This window comes from Gorilla gorilla, chromosome 1, assembly GCF_029281585.2.
Source record: "Gorilla gorilla gorilla isolate KB3781 chromosome 1, NHGRI_mGorGor1-v2.1_pri, whole genome shotgun sequence".
NCBI classification, from domain to species: Eukaryota; Metazoa; Chordata; class Mammalia; order Primates; family Hominidae; genus Gorilla; species Gorilla gorilla.
The window spans coordinates 150,254,967-150,271,082 of record NC_073224.2 but is presented as its reverse complement, the minus strand read 5'-3'; the positions used below and the strand labels follow the sequence as shown (position 1 = coordinate 150,271,082).

The following is a 16,116-nucleotide window of genomic DNA, read 5'->3' as shown; positions in this document are numbered from 1 at the left end:
TATGAAGTCAAAAGAGTGAACAGAACTTCTGGAGATTGCCTGTGGTATAAGCCTCCTACGCTGGGCTGTTCTCTACAAAGCCATCCTAGCAGAAGCTAGGTGAAATGAGAAGAATGTGGGGAGTGGTGGAAGAACACTAGGCTGGAAAGAAAAGACAGGTTTAAATTCCTGTTCTGCCATTTCCTAGCTGCGTGAACTTGTGCAAGTCACTGAAGTTTTCTGAACCTTGGTCAGTTTCTTCTTCTGTAGAATGGAGAGAATGTGACCTACTTCTCCAGCATGGCAGATTCCAGCTAATTAGACATTTTTGTGCAAAATATAAAAACGCAGTTGCACTGTGTGGACATAACCCCAAGTGCACACAGCTGAGTGAGAGGTACACAAGCTAGATTTCAGCCTACACTTGCACTTCACCTGGGCACCCTGGTACAGTGCATAACCTAAAATCCTGTACAGCAGCCAAGTTCCTTAAGTCCACCATCTTTCATTAGGAGCAAGCCTGGGGGAGGGTTCAGGCAGGGGTACAGAAATGGGGCCCACTTGGTTGCTTAGCAGGGACTTAGCACCTTAAGAAGATGCCTCCCTTTTTACCTTCTATTTAATCTTGCTTTTACCTGATTCCTTTGTGTTTTTTTTTTGTTTTTTGTGTGTGTTTTTTTGTTTTTTTTTTGTTTGAGACAGAGTCTCGCTCTGTCGCCCAGGCTGTAGTGCAGTGGCGCGATCTCGGCTCACTGCAAGCTCCGCCTCCCGGGTTCACGCCATTTTCCTGCCTCAGCCTCCCCAGTAGTTGGGACTACAGGCGCCCACCACCGCGCCCGGCTAATTTTTTGTGTTTTTAGTAGAGACGGGGTTTCACCGTGTTAGCCAAGATGGTCTCGATCTCCTGACCTCGTGATCCGCCCGCCTCGGCCTCCCAAAATGCTGGGATTACAGGCGTGAGTCACGGCACCCGGCCTGTATTTTCATCATATCATTAACAATATCATATTAACAATAGTTCAAGGGTGTCAGTCTTGAAGAATGTGCTCAAGGAAGCACATTCCTTTTCCCTGCTGATCTCTGGCCCCCTCCCTCTGCCTACTTCCCAAGTTGTTGGAGCATTAAATGAGATCATGAACAGGAAAGCGTCTGGAACATGATCCCAAGCCCTTCTGTTTTATGTTTCTTCAAGATAGTCTAGTATTTGTCTAGGCTTTCTCCTGGTGGTTTTGTTTGTTTGTTTTTTATTCCAGGGGTTTCCAAAGTATGGTGCTTGAATCCCGAGAAATATGATGAATGCTCCATTGAGATGTGAATAAAAGTGAAAACTTTTCTTTATATTTATTTTAAACATGAAATAAGTTAACTTTTTGATTATTTGACATATTGATTGATGTGGATATGCAGTATCTATAGGAAGACATAAATATAGTGGGTAGGCATACTCAACATTTTCCTGTAAGTAATAGAAATGTTTGAAGACCACTGCTGAATTCTCACATCTCAGTAGCCACCAAATCCTCTAAATGCAATCACATTTGTTGTTCTTACCTGCATTCTTTTGATTTAAATAGTAAATAGTTGCCCCCCTGCTTTATCTTCCCAAGACAGAACTTTATAAATCTTGTGGTGAAACCTCCTCTCTTCCCGCAGCCTCATTTCTTGTTATCTGCATAGGACATGGCAAGCAGTAAGCCTTTTCTGTAAAATGTGACTTGTTTGTGCAAAATAATTTGTTAAGATAAAGTCAAATTGGGATCCCTCTGGCTTAATCCTAGACATTCAGGAAAATACGAATATGGGCTCTGGGTCTAGGTAATTCTGAGCTAGATGACATTAGGCAAGTTACTTAACCTGAGTCCATGCCTCAGTCTCCTCATGTATAAAATGGAAATAATAAGAGTACTTGATGTCATCCGATTAAGATGGCAATTAATAGAATTAATGCCCATGACTTTATGAAAAGACGGTCAGTTGCATATTAAGCACAACAGAAGTTTGCTGCTGTCATCACTATAATCACCATCTTCATCTTCATCCCTAGAAGAGGTGTCCTGCACACCCAGACTGATACAACCCTGAACTAGAAGGACTATTGGCAATTTTGGATTCACTCCCTTTCTCAGAAAATATACACTGGTGGTCTTCCATGTACCAGACACTTTACTAAGTGTTGGGTGCTTCATTCTGTCATCAGCCTCATGCTTCTATATGGTAGGCTGCTAGTTCCCTTGTCACCAGCTCGTGGTCACCTTACTATGCTATAGCAGACCACTTTACAATGGGTTCAGTTTCTATGCCTATAATCAAGGTAAAGGACTTTGATGTTGCAAAATCACTAACCACTGCTGGTGCAGAATCACTAAACATTGTGGATTTTCAGCCATTTGACATTTTAAGGTACAAATAGACTTTCCCTGCGTTATTAATTCCACATGTCATTGCTGAATACTCTTTGGTTATTCTTCCTTTGAAATGTCAACTTTTTGTTCATAGAGTTCTACTAACATAGACCTCCTCCTGAAGATGATTCATCTAGGTTGATTCAATGTGTATTCTGTCACATCCTACCTTATCTTCAAAAAGGGTGCATTCATTCTCTCTTTCCCAAATTGCAATTTTTTGAGTCTGCTGGACATTCTTACAGCTTAATATTCTTTTCAACAAACTGAAACGTTGGTAGAAGGATGGTGGTTCTCAATGTAATATTTTGTGTGTAACGCTAGCAAATCTAAACAATTATTTTACTGTTGAACACTTCTGTATTTTTTTATCTGTCTCTGAAGGAAGAGTTTTTATAAAAGCTTAGCAAAATTTCCATTAAATTCATTCATATTGATCTATACATACAGTCTAGAATATGTGTAGAAAAAGAAGGGGAAAATAAGACAGGAATTCCTTTCATAGTTCCTCCTTCTTATCTTTCTGCTTCTCATACACAGACTGATACAATCTTTGAGGACATCTAACTCAAGATTGAGTCTGAGAAGATGATATACTTCCCAGACTGATGACTGATTCTCCCAGAATCCAGTGAGAGAATTGATAATTTTTTTTTTTGAGACAAAATTTTGTTCTTGTCGCCCATGTTGGAGTGCAATGGCACGATCTCGGCTCACTGCAACCTCCACCTCCTGGGTTCAAGCAATTCTTCTGCCTCAGCCTCCCAAGTACCTGGAATTACAGGTGTCTACCACCATGCCCAGCTAATTTTCATATTTTTAGTAGAGACAGGGTTTCGCCATGTTGGCCAGGCTGGTTTCAAACTCCTGACCTCAGGTGATCCACCCGGCTCGGCCTCCCAAAGTGCTTGGATTACAGTTGTGAGCCACTGCGCCTGGCTGCTAATTTTTTAAAAATACATGAATGTTCCCTAAATATTTATTTTCTTGTGAGTTGTTCTATGACCTGAAAAACCACTGTTTTATGTCGTAACTTAGACATGATAAACAAAGTCAGATATTTCATTTTTCCAATATATGAGCTAAGAATAAAATCTTGATGCTGGAATTGAACGTTGTATTCTCCAGGCAGAGGAAATGGACATTTATTGGATGTTACTGCTGCTTTCTTTGCAGTAATGACATTATGAAAGCTCTTTGAGTAATATAATTTGAAAATATTATTTCCGTGTTTCAGGTCATGCAAGACAAGATAATCTGCCTTCCGAAAAGAGTGCAGCCTGCTCAGAACCACTCTTCCCTTTCGAATGTCTCTCAAGCAGTTGCCAGTACCACTCCACTGCCTCCACCTAAACCATCTCCTGCTAACCCCATCACTGTGGAAATGAAAGGCCTGAAGACAGATTTGGACCTTCAGCAGTACAGCTTTATAAATCAGATGTGTTATGAGCGAGCCCTCCACTGGTATGCCAAGTATTTCCCTTACCTTGTCCTCATCCATACCCTGGTCTTTATGCTCTGCAGTAACTTTTGGTTCAAATTCCCTGGCTCCAGCTCCAAAATAGAACATTTCATCTCCATTCTGGGGAAGTGTTTTGACTCTCCTTGGACCACACGGGCTTTATCTGAAGTGTCTGGGGAGGACTCAGAAGAAAAGGACAACAGGAAGAACAACATGAACAGGTCCAACACCATCCAATCTGGTCCAGAAGGCAGCCTGGTCAACTCTCAGTCTTTAAAGTCCATTCCTGAGAAGTTTGTAGTTGATAAATCCACTGCAGGGGCTCTGGATAAAAAGGAAGGTGAGCAGGCTAAGGCCTTATTTGAGAAGGTGAAGAAGTTCAGGCTGCATGTGGAAGAAGGTGATATTCTATATGCCATGTATGTTCGCCAGACTGTACTTAAAGTTATCAAATTCCTAATCATCATTGCATATAATAGTGCTCTGGTTTCCAAGGTCCAGTTTACAGTGGACTGTAATGTGGACATTCAGGACATGACTGGATATAAAAACTTTTCTTGCAATCATACCATGGCACACTTGTTCTCAAAACTGTCCTTTTGCTATCTGTGCTTTGTTAGTATCTATGGATTGACGTGCCTTTATACCTTATACTGGCTGTTCTACCGTTCTCTACGGGAATATTCCTTTGAGTATGTCCGTCAGGAGACTGGAATTGATGATATTCCAGATGTGAAAAATGACTTTGCTTTTATGCTTCATATGATAGATCAGTATGACCCTCTCTATTCCAAGAGATTTGCAGTGTTCCTGTCTGAAGTCAGTGAAAACAAATTAAAGCAGCTGAACTTAAATAACGAATGGACTCCTGATAAACTGAGGCAGAAGCTACAGACAAATGCCCATAATCGACTGGAATTGCCTCTTATCATGCTCTCTGGCCTTCCAGACACTGTTTTTGAAATCACAGAGTTGCAATCTCTAAAACTTGAAATCATTAAGAACGTAATGATACCAGCCACCATTGCACAGCTAGACAATCTTCAAGAGCTCTCTCTGCACCAGTGTTCTGTCAAAATCCACAGTGCGGCGCTCTCTTTCCTGAAGGAAAACCTCAAGGTCTTGAGCGTCAAGTTTGATGACATGAGGGAACTCCCCCCCTGGATGTATGGGCTCCGAAATCTGGAAGAGCTGTACCTAGTTGGCTCTCTAAGTCATGATATTTCCAGAAATGTCACCCTTGAGTCTCTGAGGGATCTCAAAAGCCTTAAAATTCTCTCTATCAAAAGCAACGTTTCCAAAATCCCTCAGGCAGTGGTTGATGTTTCCAGCCATCTCCAGAAGATGTGCATACATAATGATGGCACCAAGCTGGTGATGCTCAACAACTTAAAGAAGATGACCAATCTGACAGAGCTGGAGCTGGTCCACTGTGACCTGGAGCGTATTCCTCATGCTGTGTTCAGCCTACTCAGCCTCCAGGAATTGGACCTGAAGGAAAACAATCTGAAATCTATAGAAGAAATCGTTAGCTTTCAGCACTTAAGAAAGTTGACAGTGCTAAAACTGTGGCATAACAGCATCACCTACATCCCAGAGCATATAAAGAAACTCACCAGCCTGGAACGCCTGTCCTTTAGTCACAATAAAATAGAGGTGCTGCCTTCCCACCTCTTCCTATGCAACAAGATCCGATACTTGGACTTATCGTACAATGACATTCGATTTATCCCACCTGAAATTGGAGTTCTACAAAGTTTACAGTATTTTTCCATCACATGTAACAAAGTGGAAAGCCTTCCAGATGAACTCTACTTCTGCAAGAAACTTAAAACTCTGAAGATTGGGAAAAACAGCCTATCTGTACTTTCACCGAAAATTGGAAATTTGCTATTTCTTTCCTACTTAGATGTAAAAGGTAATCACTTTGAAATCCTCCCTCCTGAACTGGGTGACTGTCGGGCTCTGAAGCGAGCTGGTTTAGTTGTAGAAGATGCTCTGTTTGAAACTCTGCCTTCTGACGTCCGGGAGCAAATGAAAACAGAATAACTTATTTTTCGTTAAAGTTTGACTGAAACACGCTTCTACCAAATACAGTATAAATAATTAGGTAGTCTTAATGCCTTTCCTATTTTTTTTCCTTTTCACACAAAACAAAATGTACACAAAGATCGCGTAAGGAGTATGTATTTTTAATAAAAATTTAATTGTATTTTTTCAATATTAATATTTTGAAGTTTTATTTGTCTTGAAACACAATGTATCTATTATCTACTGACAGACAGAGATAGTTCCAGTTGGTTTTTTGTTTTTTGTTTTTTAGTTCATTCTTGTGGAAAGGAGGGAATTATAAGTTGCATGCTTTTTGGCATTTTTTAAATAGAGGAAGATATTTTGCCAAGGCCATTTTTAACTTGTTTACACCTGTACAGGGTTCTTATTTTTGTTTTCATTGTGTGTGTATCAAGGAATCTGTGCTAGTTATTTTAATACCAGCTGCCTTCTCCATTGGCCAAGACCTTCATTCAGTGGAACTTCACATAAGTGCATTGTCATAGAGTATTTTAAATGTTCCCCTGCCTCCAACAAAACCCTAAACTGTGTTATTTCATATACCTGACAGTTATTGTTATCCTTAGGCAAGGTTTTTGTGAGTGAAGAAAATAATCTTTAGTGGCTGGTATGTTTGAATTAGGCCTTTATCATTTAACTTATTTGCATTTTACCAACATTTTAAAAATATTTAAAACCTAAATACAGAGGCTCCTCCCACCTTAATCTCAATACTGCTATGTAGTACTGGTGAACAACTTTGGAGAACCTAGATTTATTTTAATATTCTAATAGATAATTAAATTTTAAAATGATAGAATTAGAAGCCTGGTTTTTGAGTAATTTAATCATCTTTCATATCTTGATATGCAGCTGCATCAGATGGAAAAAAATTTACTAAAGCACCCTGTTAAAGAGCTGGTGTGCTCCAGTGAGGCCCTCTCCTTTTCTCAGCACAGTGTGGCAGTGGTAATCTATTCAAATTTTGCCTGTTACACAAAATAATCCACTTATATATACAGTCAGCCTTCTGTACTTGTGGGTTCTGCATCTGTGGATTCTACCAACTGTAGATGGAAAATATTCAAAAAGAAAGTTGTGTCTGTACTGAATATGTACAGACTTTTTCCTTGTCATTATTCCCTAAACAATACAGCGTAACAACTATTTAAATAGGATTTACATTGTTTTAGGTATTATAAATTACCTAGAGATGATTTAAAGTATATGGGAGTATGTGCATAGGTTATATGCAATTTCTGCACCATTTTATGTCAAGGATTTGAACATCCTCAGATTTTGGTGTTCGAGGGCATCCTGGAATCAATTCCCCATGATACCGAGGGATGACTGGATATTAATCGATTTCCCTCAAGCCTGCCCTTGCTGTGAACTAGTGCTACAAGCACGGGAACTCCATCTGCTCTCTGGCTTAAAATATGTATCTCATCTAAAATTGTTCGTTAAAGTGTGAATAAATTGCTAAGTGGTTGTTGCTTAGCAATAATTTTTGCCTGACCATCAGCAGAGCTTTTATTTACCTTTGTACTTAAAATCCAACATAGCATGGGCTCTTGGGCAAAATATTTCACTGACTATTAAGCATGTAGAACAGGAAAATGAAATACACTATTTGTGCCCTTGACCTAGAACCAGAACCACTAATTATGAGAACTTTGTTTTATGTACCAAATTCACATTGACCATTTTCTGAGCTCTAGACTGATCTTAGTAAGTTTTGTGACTTAACAATGAAAGAAAGTAGAAAGATGCTTTGGGTTTTCAAAATGTTGTTTTTTAAAATTGCTCCTTGGGTGAATTTACTCAGTGCTGCTTTGAGTTGTATACAGAAACAAATGATGGGAATTGCTCCTCAGAAATGTGTACCTAAGTTGTGTTTTCAACTTTACATCATGGGGTGAAGCATTAGGGAAAGAGATTCTTTCGATTTGTTTAATAATCTAATTATACAGACCAAAGTGCTTTACGTTTCTGCTCTATGTTAATGTTTTAGAATGGTGATTTTGCTGATTAATTTAGACCTGGAATTGAAATAATGTGCTCAGAATAATAACATGGTTATAGTTCTTGTATGATAAAGTATTCAATTTCAGAATAGTGTTGGAATCCTGAGTTTGAATAATGTGTTGTATTTAGAAACGTAGCCCTATCTGTTTTAAACAAATAATTTGTTGGCCGATTGTCCATGGTTGAGCATGACAAAAATACCTTGTCGAAAGGCAAGCTTAGGTAACTGCTGGCAAAACACTGGGTGCACTATTTTTCTGGATAAAATTTATAGTTATTTTCTATATTACCCTTCAAAAGGGATCTCTTCAGGTTAAAAATCACGCTTATGCTGAAGTCTTTATCTGGTGTTAACTAAAAATCTCATATGGGTTCATAACTGAGGTCACTAATAATTCATTTTTATCACTTGTAAAAATTTGCTCAAAATTCCAAAAAAATATTGATTTGTTTTTTAATGATTTTGCAGGCTGACCCCCAACCTAAGTTTTGATAACATCTAGTAAGTCAGTATAGTTCTGTGACTTCATGTTTTAACTAAGAAGGAAAATTCATAGATATTCCTATTAGATTTTATAAACCTTCAAAAGTCTCAAACTTAATTTTGAGTCTAAATTTTCTGACACTGGCCCTTTTTAATATTGTAAGTTTTTGTTCACTTTCTTAAGTAAAAAAACATTTAATTACTAGTTAGCCCTTAACTGGGAAACTCAGGTAATGAACTGCTGACTTTTCTAAAGTTCTTTAACTGATCAATTCTGTATAGAGGGATATTTATCTAACCACTTTCTGTATTTTACAAGTGCTCTTTCTAAAAAGGAATAACTATTATAGCTCTATTTCCCCAGTCTCTATAGGACTCATGAGAAATTGCTTGTGTAAATATAAAAGCACCATATGTGTTCTTAACTCCTATGGCTTCTTGAAGCTCATGATGAAAAAGTCTTTTTGTCAGTTTTAATTGTTAAGTACAGAACAAACAATTGTTTAGTGATGGCCTGGTTGAAAGAGAGCTCCCAGTGGAACTCACCAAAGAAGACCACACCTCAGAAATTATTGCATTTTCTCATTATGTGTTGGGTTTGATTTGCTTTTGTTTTTAATGCAGCTCTTTTAATATAGAGATTCTTGACACAGTGAAATATCTTATTTCAAGTGTAAGTTATTCTTCACCCACCCCTTCCCCTGCCATTGTATTTCCCATCTCTTTCAAGGAGTTTCAACAATTTACATTGCATCGTATACAGTAGGTACTGCTTTTTCAGAAAGACCTGGAAAACATACCTGCTATGAGTATTTTGTTCAGATGTAGCCATTTACCTGGCTGTCAAGTCATCTTTGTGGAGAGGGTCTTAGACAAAAATCTTCCTTGTATTTACTTGGGTTAAGTGAAGTCCAAATTCTTACAGTATGCTATTTCAGGATTTCTGATATTAAAAAAGAAAAAACAAAATCTTTATATCTCTTATTAACACTTCTCCCAAGAAGGGTTGTGCTGTTATTTATTTTCTATTATAAGAAAAGTTCATTCTTTAAGTAGTTTCTTTTACCTCTAATCTAATTTCATACCAAATACCTGATCAATAGAAATGATATATTTAAGCCGCAAAGATTCCTAATCCATCATTATGAAAAGTGTCAGCAATACTTAGTAGTGAACAGATAAAGTCAATTTGAATATAATTCCACTTTGTTTTTAGAGACTAAATTAAGATTCAATTAACATTCTCCTATGAATTCTGAATATGATAATGTGATTCAAACAGTCAAATTTTATTAAGCTCTTAGTAACTCAGGATAGCATTCCATACTAACCTCAAGTTAGCAAAACAAATTAGTTAAACAGCTTGGTTCTTAGGAGACTGCTTAAAAGATCAAGAAAATTTTCTCATCTTTTCTTTCTACTTAGAAACATTGCAAGAAACCTTGGATAGTCTTCACCAGACCTGCCATGATTTTATAAGATTTAGGCCTCAGTGATATGCTTCTGAAAGTTTCCTGCCAGCCATCCAAACTAAGCATCCACTCATTCCATCTTCCCAAAGTCACTCACCGATAAAGGTAGCATCCTTAAGTTCATTTTTGAAAGGTGGAGGAGGATCTCCCCCTGCCCAAAGGAATTTTTTTATCAGAATACCTTGAAAGGGGGGTATATAAATTTGGAAAACTTAATTTCTTGGCTGGGTTTGATAACAGTTCCTATGCATGGTTTTTAATGTGGTGTAAATTTGTTTCTTTCTTTGGAATACCTCTCTCCACTCCCCACCTTATTCTTCCTCTTTAATGAATATTTTTATTGGAGCTCAAACCCCATGACTTATGTGCTCACTAAGTTTTCTTTTTTCCCCTTGTTTACTCTGTCTGTATGTATGTCAAAAGCTGGCAAAACCTCTAAAACTGTCAAGAAAATGCTTGAAAGTTGATTTGTCATAGTGCAAATTCATGATAAAATGTCTTAATGTTATTTGGATATGTAGTACATAGAAACAGAAAAATAAAGTCATTTTTATAACTTAAAATAGATATTTGTCCCTCTCTTACCCATTTTTAGAAATCATGTTTATCGTTTGCATTTCTTAAACTATTACTAAAGCTCCCTTTTCTCTGCAGGAAATAAGCTGCATGCATTCTTTCACTTTGTGTTGAGCTAGTTTCTGTAATTGTGACTAATTATTTCCTTCCTTAATTCACTCTACTGTATCTACCTAAGGTGCCCCTGGAGTTTCATTTGGGTAATTAGTGCCTTAATATGTAATCTGGAGTGCAATTTCTGTACATTTGCCAGATCAGATTGTACAATGGCTGTCCAGCTCAGCTTTCAGTAAATAGTCTTATAGTAACGACTGTGGTTACTTAAAGGAATCGGCATGATCCTGTACAGCTAGGAGGCCTCCTCTAATTAACCACATTCACTCCAGGCTTAGGGAAGCCCTCTACAAGGAAACTTTATGACCACTTACGCATAAGAAATGATGGGTAATTTTCAAAGTTAAATAGTCCCTTTACACATTTTTATTAATAATAGTGTTTATTTTACTGATCATCAGCCCTCTGGAGAAGGACTGTTGAGATAAGGAAGGGTGGTGAGTGTGATGGGAGAGGCTATGTAAGTGTGAGTAGCACAAATTAGAAGAGATCATGTGAGAGCTCTGGAGAAATTCTGGAAACGAGCTAGGGAATGCAATAGATTAGAGACATCTGGCGATTTCAGTGCAATCTGCACGTACAGAAAAAACTGCCCACTGCCATTCTCCACTGTCCCATCTTCTAGTCCTTTCACTTACACAGAGTATTGAGATAAACTCTGAAAAATTTTAAATTGGTTTAGTTATTATTGGCTAGCAACATAAGCTTTTCGTTTGGGTGAAGAAGTAAATGCATAAAAAGGAAGTTATTAAAGTTCATTTGAGACTCAGTGGAGTATTTACACGGTCAGAGCACAAGGGCCACGTATTTCTGAATGTAAGTTTGAATGTCATCCTAAATTTGCAAGTAGGAAAAAAGTGAAAGCTGTTCATTAACTACATAATTTTGTGTGCGCATAGATATTTGAATGCAGACTATACTGTAGGTTTCACATTTAAACATATTTGAACACATTTAGGGACAAATTATTAAAATAGTTGTATGATCAGGCATATCATAAGTGATAGAATATTCCCAGAGTTTGAATATTTTGCATAAAAGATACAGGGTAGGCAATGATATCAAACATCTAAACCAAATTGGCCATTCCGATTATTTTAATCCAGGGATTTTTCTGTTATAAAGTTTGAGAAGTAGAAAATGGGCTTTCTCCTTATTTTTTAATCCTTTACAGAATTAATTTTATTTCAACTCGAGTTACAGCTGGACTTTTGCCATTAAAAAAATACTGTTTGGTTCAATCCTTATTAGTCTCAGGTAAAAGACATCTCAGGAAAAGTGACACAAAAGAGGCAACCTCTAAGTTTTACATTTTTTATCTCCTCCACAGTTCTTCTAATTAAAAAAAAATCAACTCCCCAGAAGTGATGCTGATATGGCAAAAAAAAATATAGCATTTCTTCACTTTGAATTGGGAAGGTTCTTGGGATTTCATTGTAATTTAACATATACTATGTGTGACAATTTTGTTAAAATCATACTCTAATATTCAGACAGCTTAAAAATCTTTCTTAGGATGATTTAGTCCAAGAATAATGAAAACCAATGCAAAAATGTAAAGATGTACTCCCTATGCATTTGAGCAATAAATGTCCACAAGCTTATGAAATGAGTTCTGTTCATGTCTATTGAGCTGTATGGATAAATTATATCTTAGTAATTTAAATTTCTTTGTGAAAACTAGGTTGTCAAAGTTGCCACTCTTAACAAAATTCTAAAAGGCCATGTACAACAATGATCTCAAAATGAAAACCAAGTTTTATTCAATGGGTGCAGGGCGTTTCTGTGAGCCTTACCAACAGGAAGTCAATTTGTTCAAAATTAGAAGACTATTTTTTCTGAACTCTCCCCCAGGTTCTAGCCTCTGGTGTTGTGACTCATAGACTTTCCTGGTAATCACACTTTGAGCCTTAACAATATCAGCATGCTAACAGATTTAGTAGTTTTATGCATCTAGAAACAAAGACAGGATGTTGACAGCCTTAAGTGATGAGGTATTTAAAATAAATTCATACTTGTAAAACTAAAAACTAGAGATTCCAATCTAAACATTTAGCTACGTAAATATTTTCTTAAGTCCAGGTAACCGCTCAAAGAAACTGATTTCATGTCAAATGGGAAATACAAAGAATGTCAGATTAAACACCTGGTTTATATTAAATAAGGCTGTCATTTGTTGGGGGGCAAGGGGAGAATGGAGCTTAGAAAGCAGACTCCTGATAAGGGGTGCTTAACACACTTTCTAAAATTCAGAATGATTTGTTGCCCTTCAAATTCTACCAGCTTTAAAATAATCAAATCTCAAGTACAGCAAACCAGCTAGGTAATTATTTTCAGGTAACGTTCCCTAACTCAGAAACTACTAGTGACTATTAAGTGCTTCAGTTATAAATCTGATCAAGAACTTGCATCAAAAATGCCAGGAAGTTAACTTCAAAATCTTATGGGAAAAACTGATAATGACATTCTCCATCCCCCTCCCCATCTCCCCACCTGCCGAACCATATCCTGCATGGATATTCCTAATAGCACTGCACTACACTATGGTAAACAACTGTAAGACAAAAGTTGCATTCTGGGTTGTTTTCAAATGTTTAGAATCATTTTTTTTTTCTTATATATACACGGAGGAAAAAAATTATACAAAAATTTATCCAGGATTCTACCAATGCTTTAAGTATGCTCAATAATAAAGGAGTTATACTTACTCTATTTATGTACTTTGATCAGACAGGGGCACACAGAGTATTGGATATTCATAGACATGCCCTTTCTGTTGTCAGTCCGTCCATCCAAATCCAATCTAGGGCCCTGCATGTATTAAAATCCATGAGACTTTTTAAAGAGTTTTCAAGACTTATTTAGACTTTCTCTTAACACTTTCTACCTGCCTCATTATTTAGGACACTTACCACTTGGATTATGGTTGTTTTAGGACTTACCATATCTTTCTTTCCAAAGTTGGAGGCCCAGTGAGTGCAGAAACCAAGACTTCTTTATCTCTGTATTTCTCTGTGGTGCTTACCCTTGTGACTTGTACCCAGTTGGCTCTAAAAAAAACACTGAATCAATCAAAAGGCCTAACTCCATTAACTGAGGGACTTAGAACATGAGGGACCATCATCTCTGTTCAAATTCACTCCTAGGTGCAAGAGTTTCTTAGGGCTACCATGACAAAGTACCACAAACTGGATGGCTTAAACAGATTTATTGTCTCAGTTCTAAAGCACTATGTTTGCAGCAGGGTTGGTTCCTTCCAAGGACTGTAAGGGAGAGTTTGTTCCATCCCTCTCTCCTCATTTTTGGTAGTTTGCTGGCAATCATTGATGATCCTTGACTTGTAGATGCATTACCTCCATCTCTGCCTTTATCTTCATGTGGCATTCTCCCCATGTGTATCTATCTCTATGTCAAAATGTCCCCTTTTTATAAGAACATAGTCATACACCCTAATGACTTCATCTTAACTTGATAATCTGCAAAGACCATGTTTCCAAATAAGGTCATATTCACAGGTCCCGAGAAGTAGGGCTTCAACATCTTTTAGGGGGACAGAATTCAATCCATAACACTAGGCGAGATTCTTCTCTTTCTTGATGAAGCTCTTAAATTCTAGTTTTGTTACAAGCAGAGATTTTGGAGCCATTGAAGAGTAGTTAGTCCAGAGGTTTTCAAATAGTGTTCCAAGAATCTATAACTCTCCAACAAAGTATCTTAGAAGAACTCGGGGAGTGAACAGGGCTCCTGGTTTTATATCTGTTGCAATTAATATTTCCATGTAACAAACCAGGCCAAAACTTAGCGGTGTAAAGCAACTACATTATGACACTCAGATTCTGTAGGTAAGGAATCTGGCACAGCAAAGACCTCTCACTTATGCTCCATGATGTGTGGGACCTCAGTTGGCAAGACTTAATGGCTAGGAGCTACAATCATCTGTAGGCGTCTTCACTCCCATGTCTGGTGTTTGATTCTAGCTGTTGGCAGGAACCTCAGCTGGGGCTATCAGCCATAGCAAACCTTTCCATGCAGCCTGGGCTTCCTCCCAGCATGACAGCTGCAGGGTAGTCAGGCATCTTACACGATAGCTTAGGGTCCAAAACAAGTATTCCAAAAGACAAAAAGGATGCTGCATCATCTTTCATGGCCTGTCCTCGAAAGTCACATTCCTCACTTCTGCCATACTGTTATTAGTTAAAACAGTCATAAATCTTGCCCCGTTTTGGAGCAGCGGCAGAGAAGACATAGAACCCACCTTTCAATGGGAGAAGTGCCAGTGTCACATCTTAAGAATATGTGGAACAGGAGATATCGTTGTAGCCATCTATGAAAAATACAATCTGTCACACAATCTCACACCAAATTCTCCAACCATGGAGCAGCACTTTTAAATGTTTTACATGTAAGGACCTCTAACTCTTTAATGTTTGCTAACATTTATAGATAGGAAATATAGGATGCATAGAGGCCAAGAAACACTCATGAATTTCATACAATCTTTCAGCATATCCAGTAATTATTGTAGAAAAGCAGAAAATTGACAAACCTAGTGTTTTCATTTCTCCTTTTCTTTGGGCAAGCAGGGAGAACCTGGCAGAATGCATATTATGAATAGCTGCAAGAAAGCCATCATTTCATTTTATTGCCTCTTTAAAATCATTATCTTTTTGACAGGATTTCAATGAGGCACTTTTACAAATTTTGGTTAACGCTCTTACTTCTCCTAGTGTAAGCCAAAATTTCCTAAATGCTCAGAGACGGGTGTGTACATACACCTCTTGTCTATGACTTACACAAATGAAAAAGAGGAAATGTCTCATCAGTCTCTGTGGTGAAAATGTGGAGAGACCAGGGGTGGGGCCTTAGCCAAGCCCCTGAGCTTCCATTTTTATCCCAGCACAGAAGTGTGCTCAGGGCTCTAGCTTCCTGCCCTCCCCAGCCTGACCCTAGTGAAGGTTACAAACCCTCCCAGTGACTGCCGGACAGGCAGTGAGGGCGGGTCTCTAGGCTTCTGCCTCCTTGCTTTGTGGCAGCCTTCTCAGTTGGGTCACATCATTCTTCTAGATCAGGAGGAACATTTAGGGGTTGGAAAAAGTTTTCTAGGAAAGAATTACTCATGAGCAAAGGGAACAGAAAAGTCCCAGAGATGTTCTTCAGCAGACAATTTAAACTAATGACTCGCTGCTGGGCAGCCTGCCCTATAATGGCTGATGTAAACTGTGTCTATGTAATGCTGTATTAAGATCTGCGTTCTCCCTCCAGCCTACTAAATCTCCAAACCAAATCATTGAGGGCTTGCGTCACTCATGTTTAATCTTGTAAAATCCACCAACACATTTTGCTTGTTCAGAAAGAATATTCAATAGTTATGATCGTCCATGATAAGGTTGCAGTGCAGATGTCGAACTGGAGTCTGTATGTCCCTTAAGATTTAGATGAAATTGGCTATACCCCCAAGTCCATTGCCCTCCCAAAGGTTTCATAAGTTTCCAATGTGTTTACATTTTCAGGCCACTGACTCTGAGCCTGTCTCTATGGAACACCTTC

At 38.0% G+C, this 16,116-nt stretch overlaps 1 protein-coding gene and 1 long non-coding RNA gene across 3 annotated transcripts in view; one reads left to right on the top strand and one right to left on the bottom strand.

Moving 5' to 3' along the window:
- Nucleotides 1–10,442, top strand: part of LRRC8C (leucine rich repeat containing 8 VRAC subunit C) — an 83,634-nt gene extending 73,192 nt beyond the window's left edge. For both annotated transcript variants that reach the window (XM_004026106.5, XM_063697143.1), the window contains one exon: nt 3,619–10,442. In XM_004026106.5, the coding sequence (XP_004026155.1) occupies nt 3,619–5,892 (2,274 nt within the window). In that variant the 3' untranslated portion in view covers nt 5,893–10,442. The remainder of the gene's footprint in view (nt 1–3,618) is intronic.
- LOC129524796 (uncharacterized) lies at nt 9,266–13,803 on the bottom strand. The gene is made up of 3 exons (XR_008668728.2): nt 13,512–13,803; nt 13,278–13,380; nt 9,266–9,350 (listed from the first exon to the last, which is right to left on the bottom strand). It is a non-coding gene; the product is annotated as an uncharacterized lncRNA (long non-coding RNA).
- Between the last annotated feature and the right edge of the window lie 2,313 nt (nt 13,804–16,116).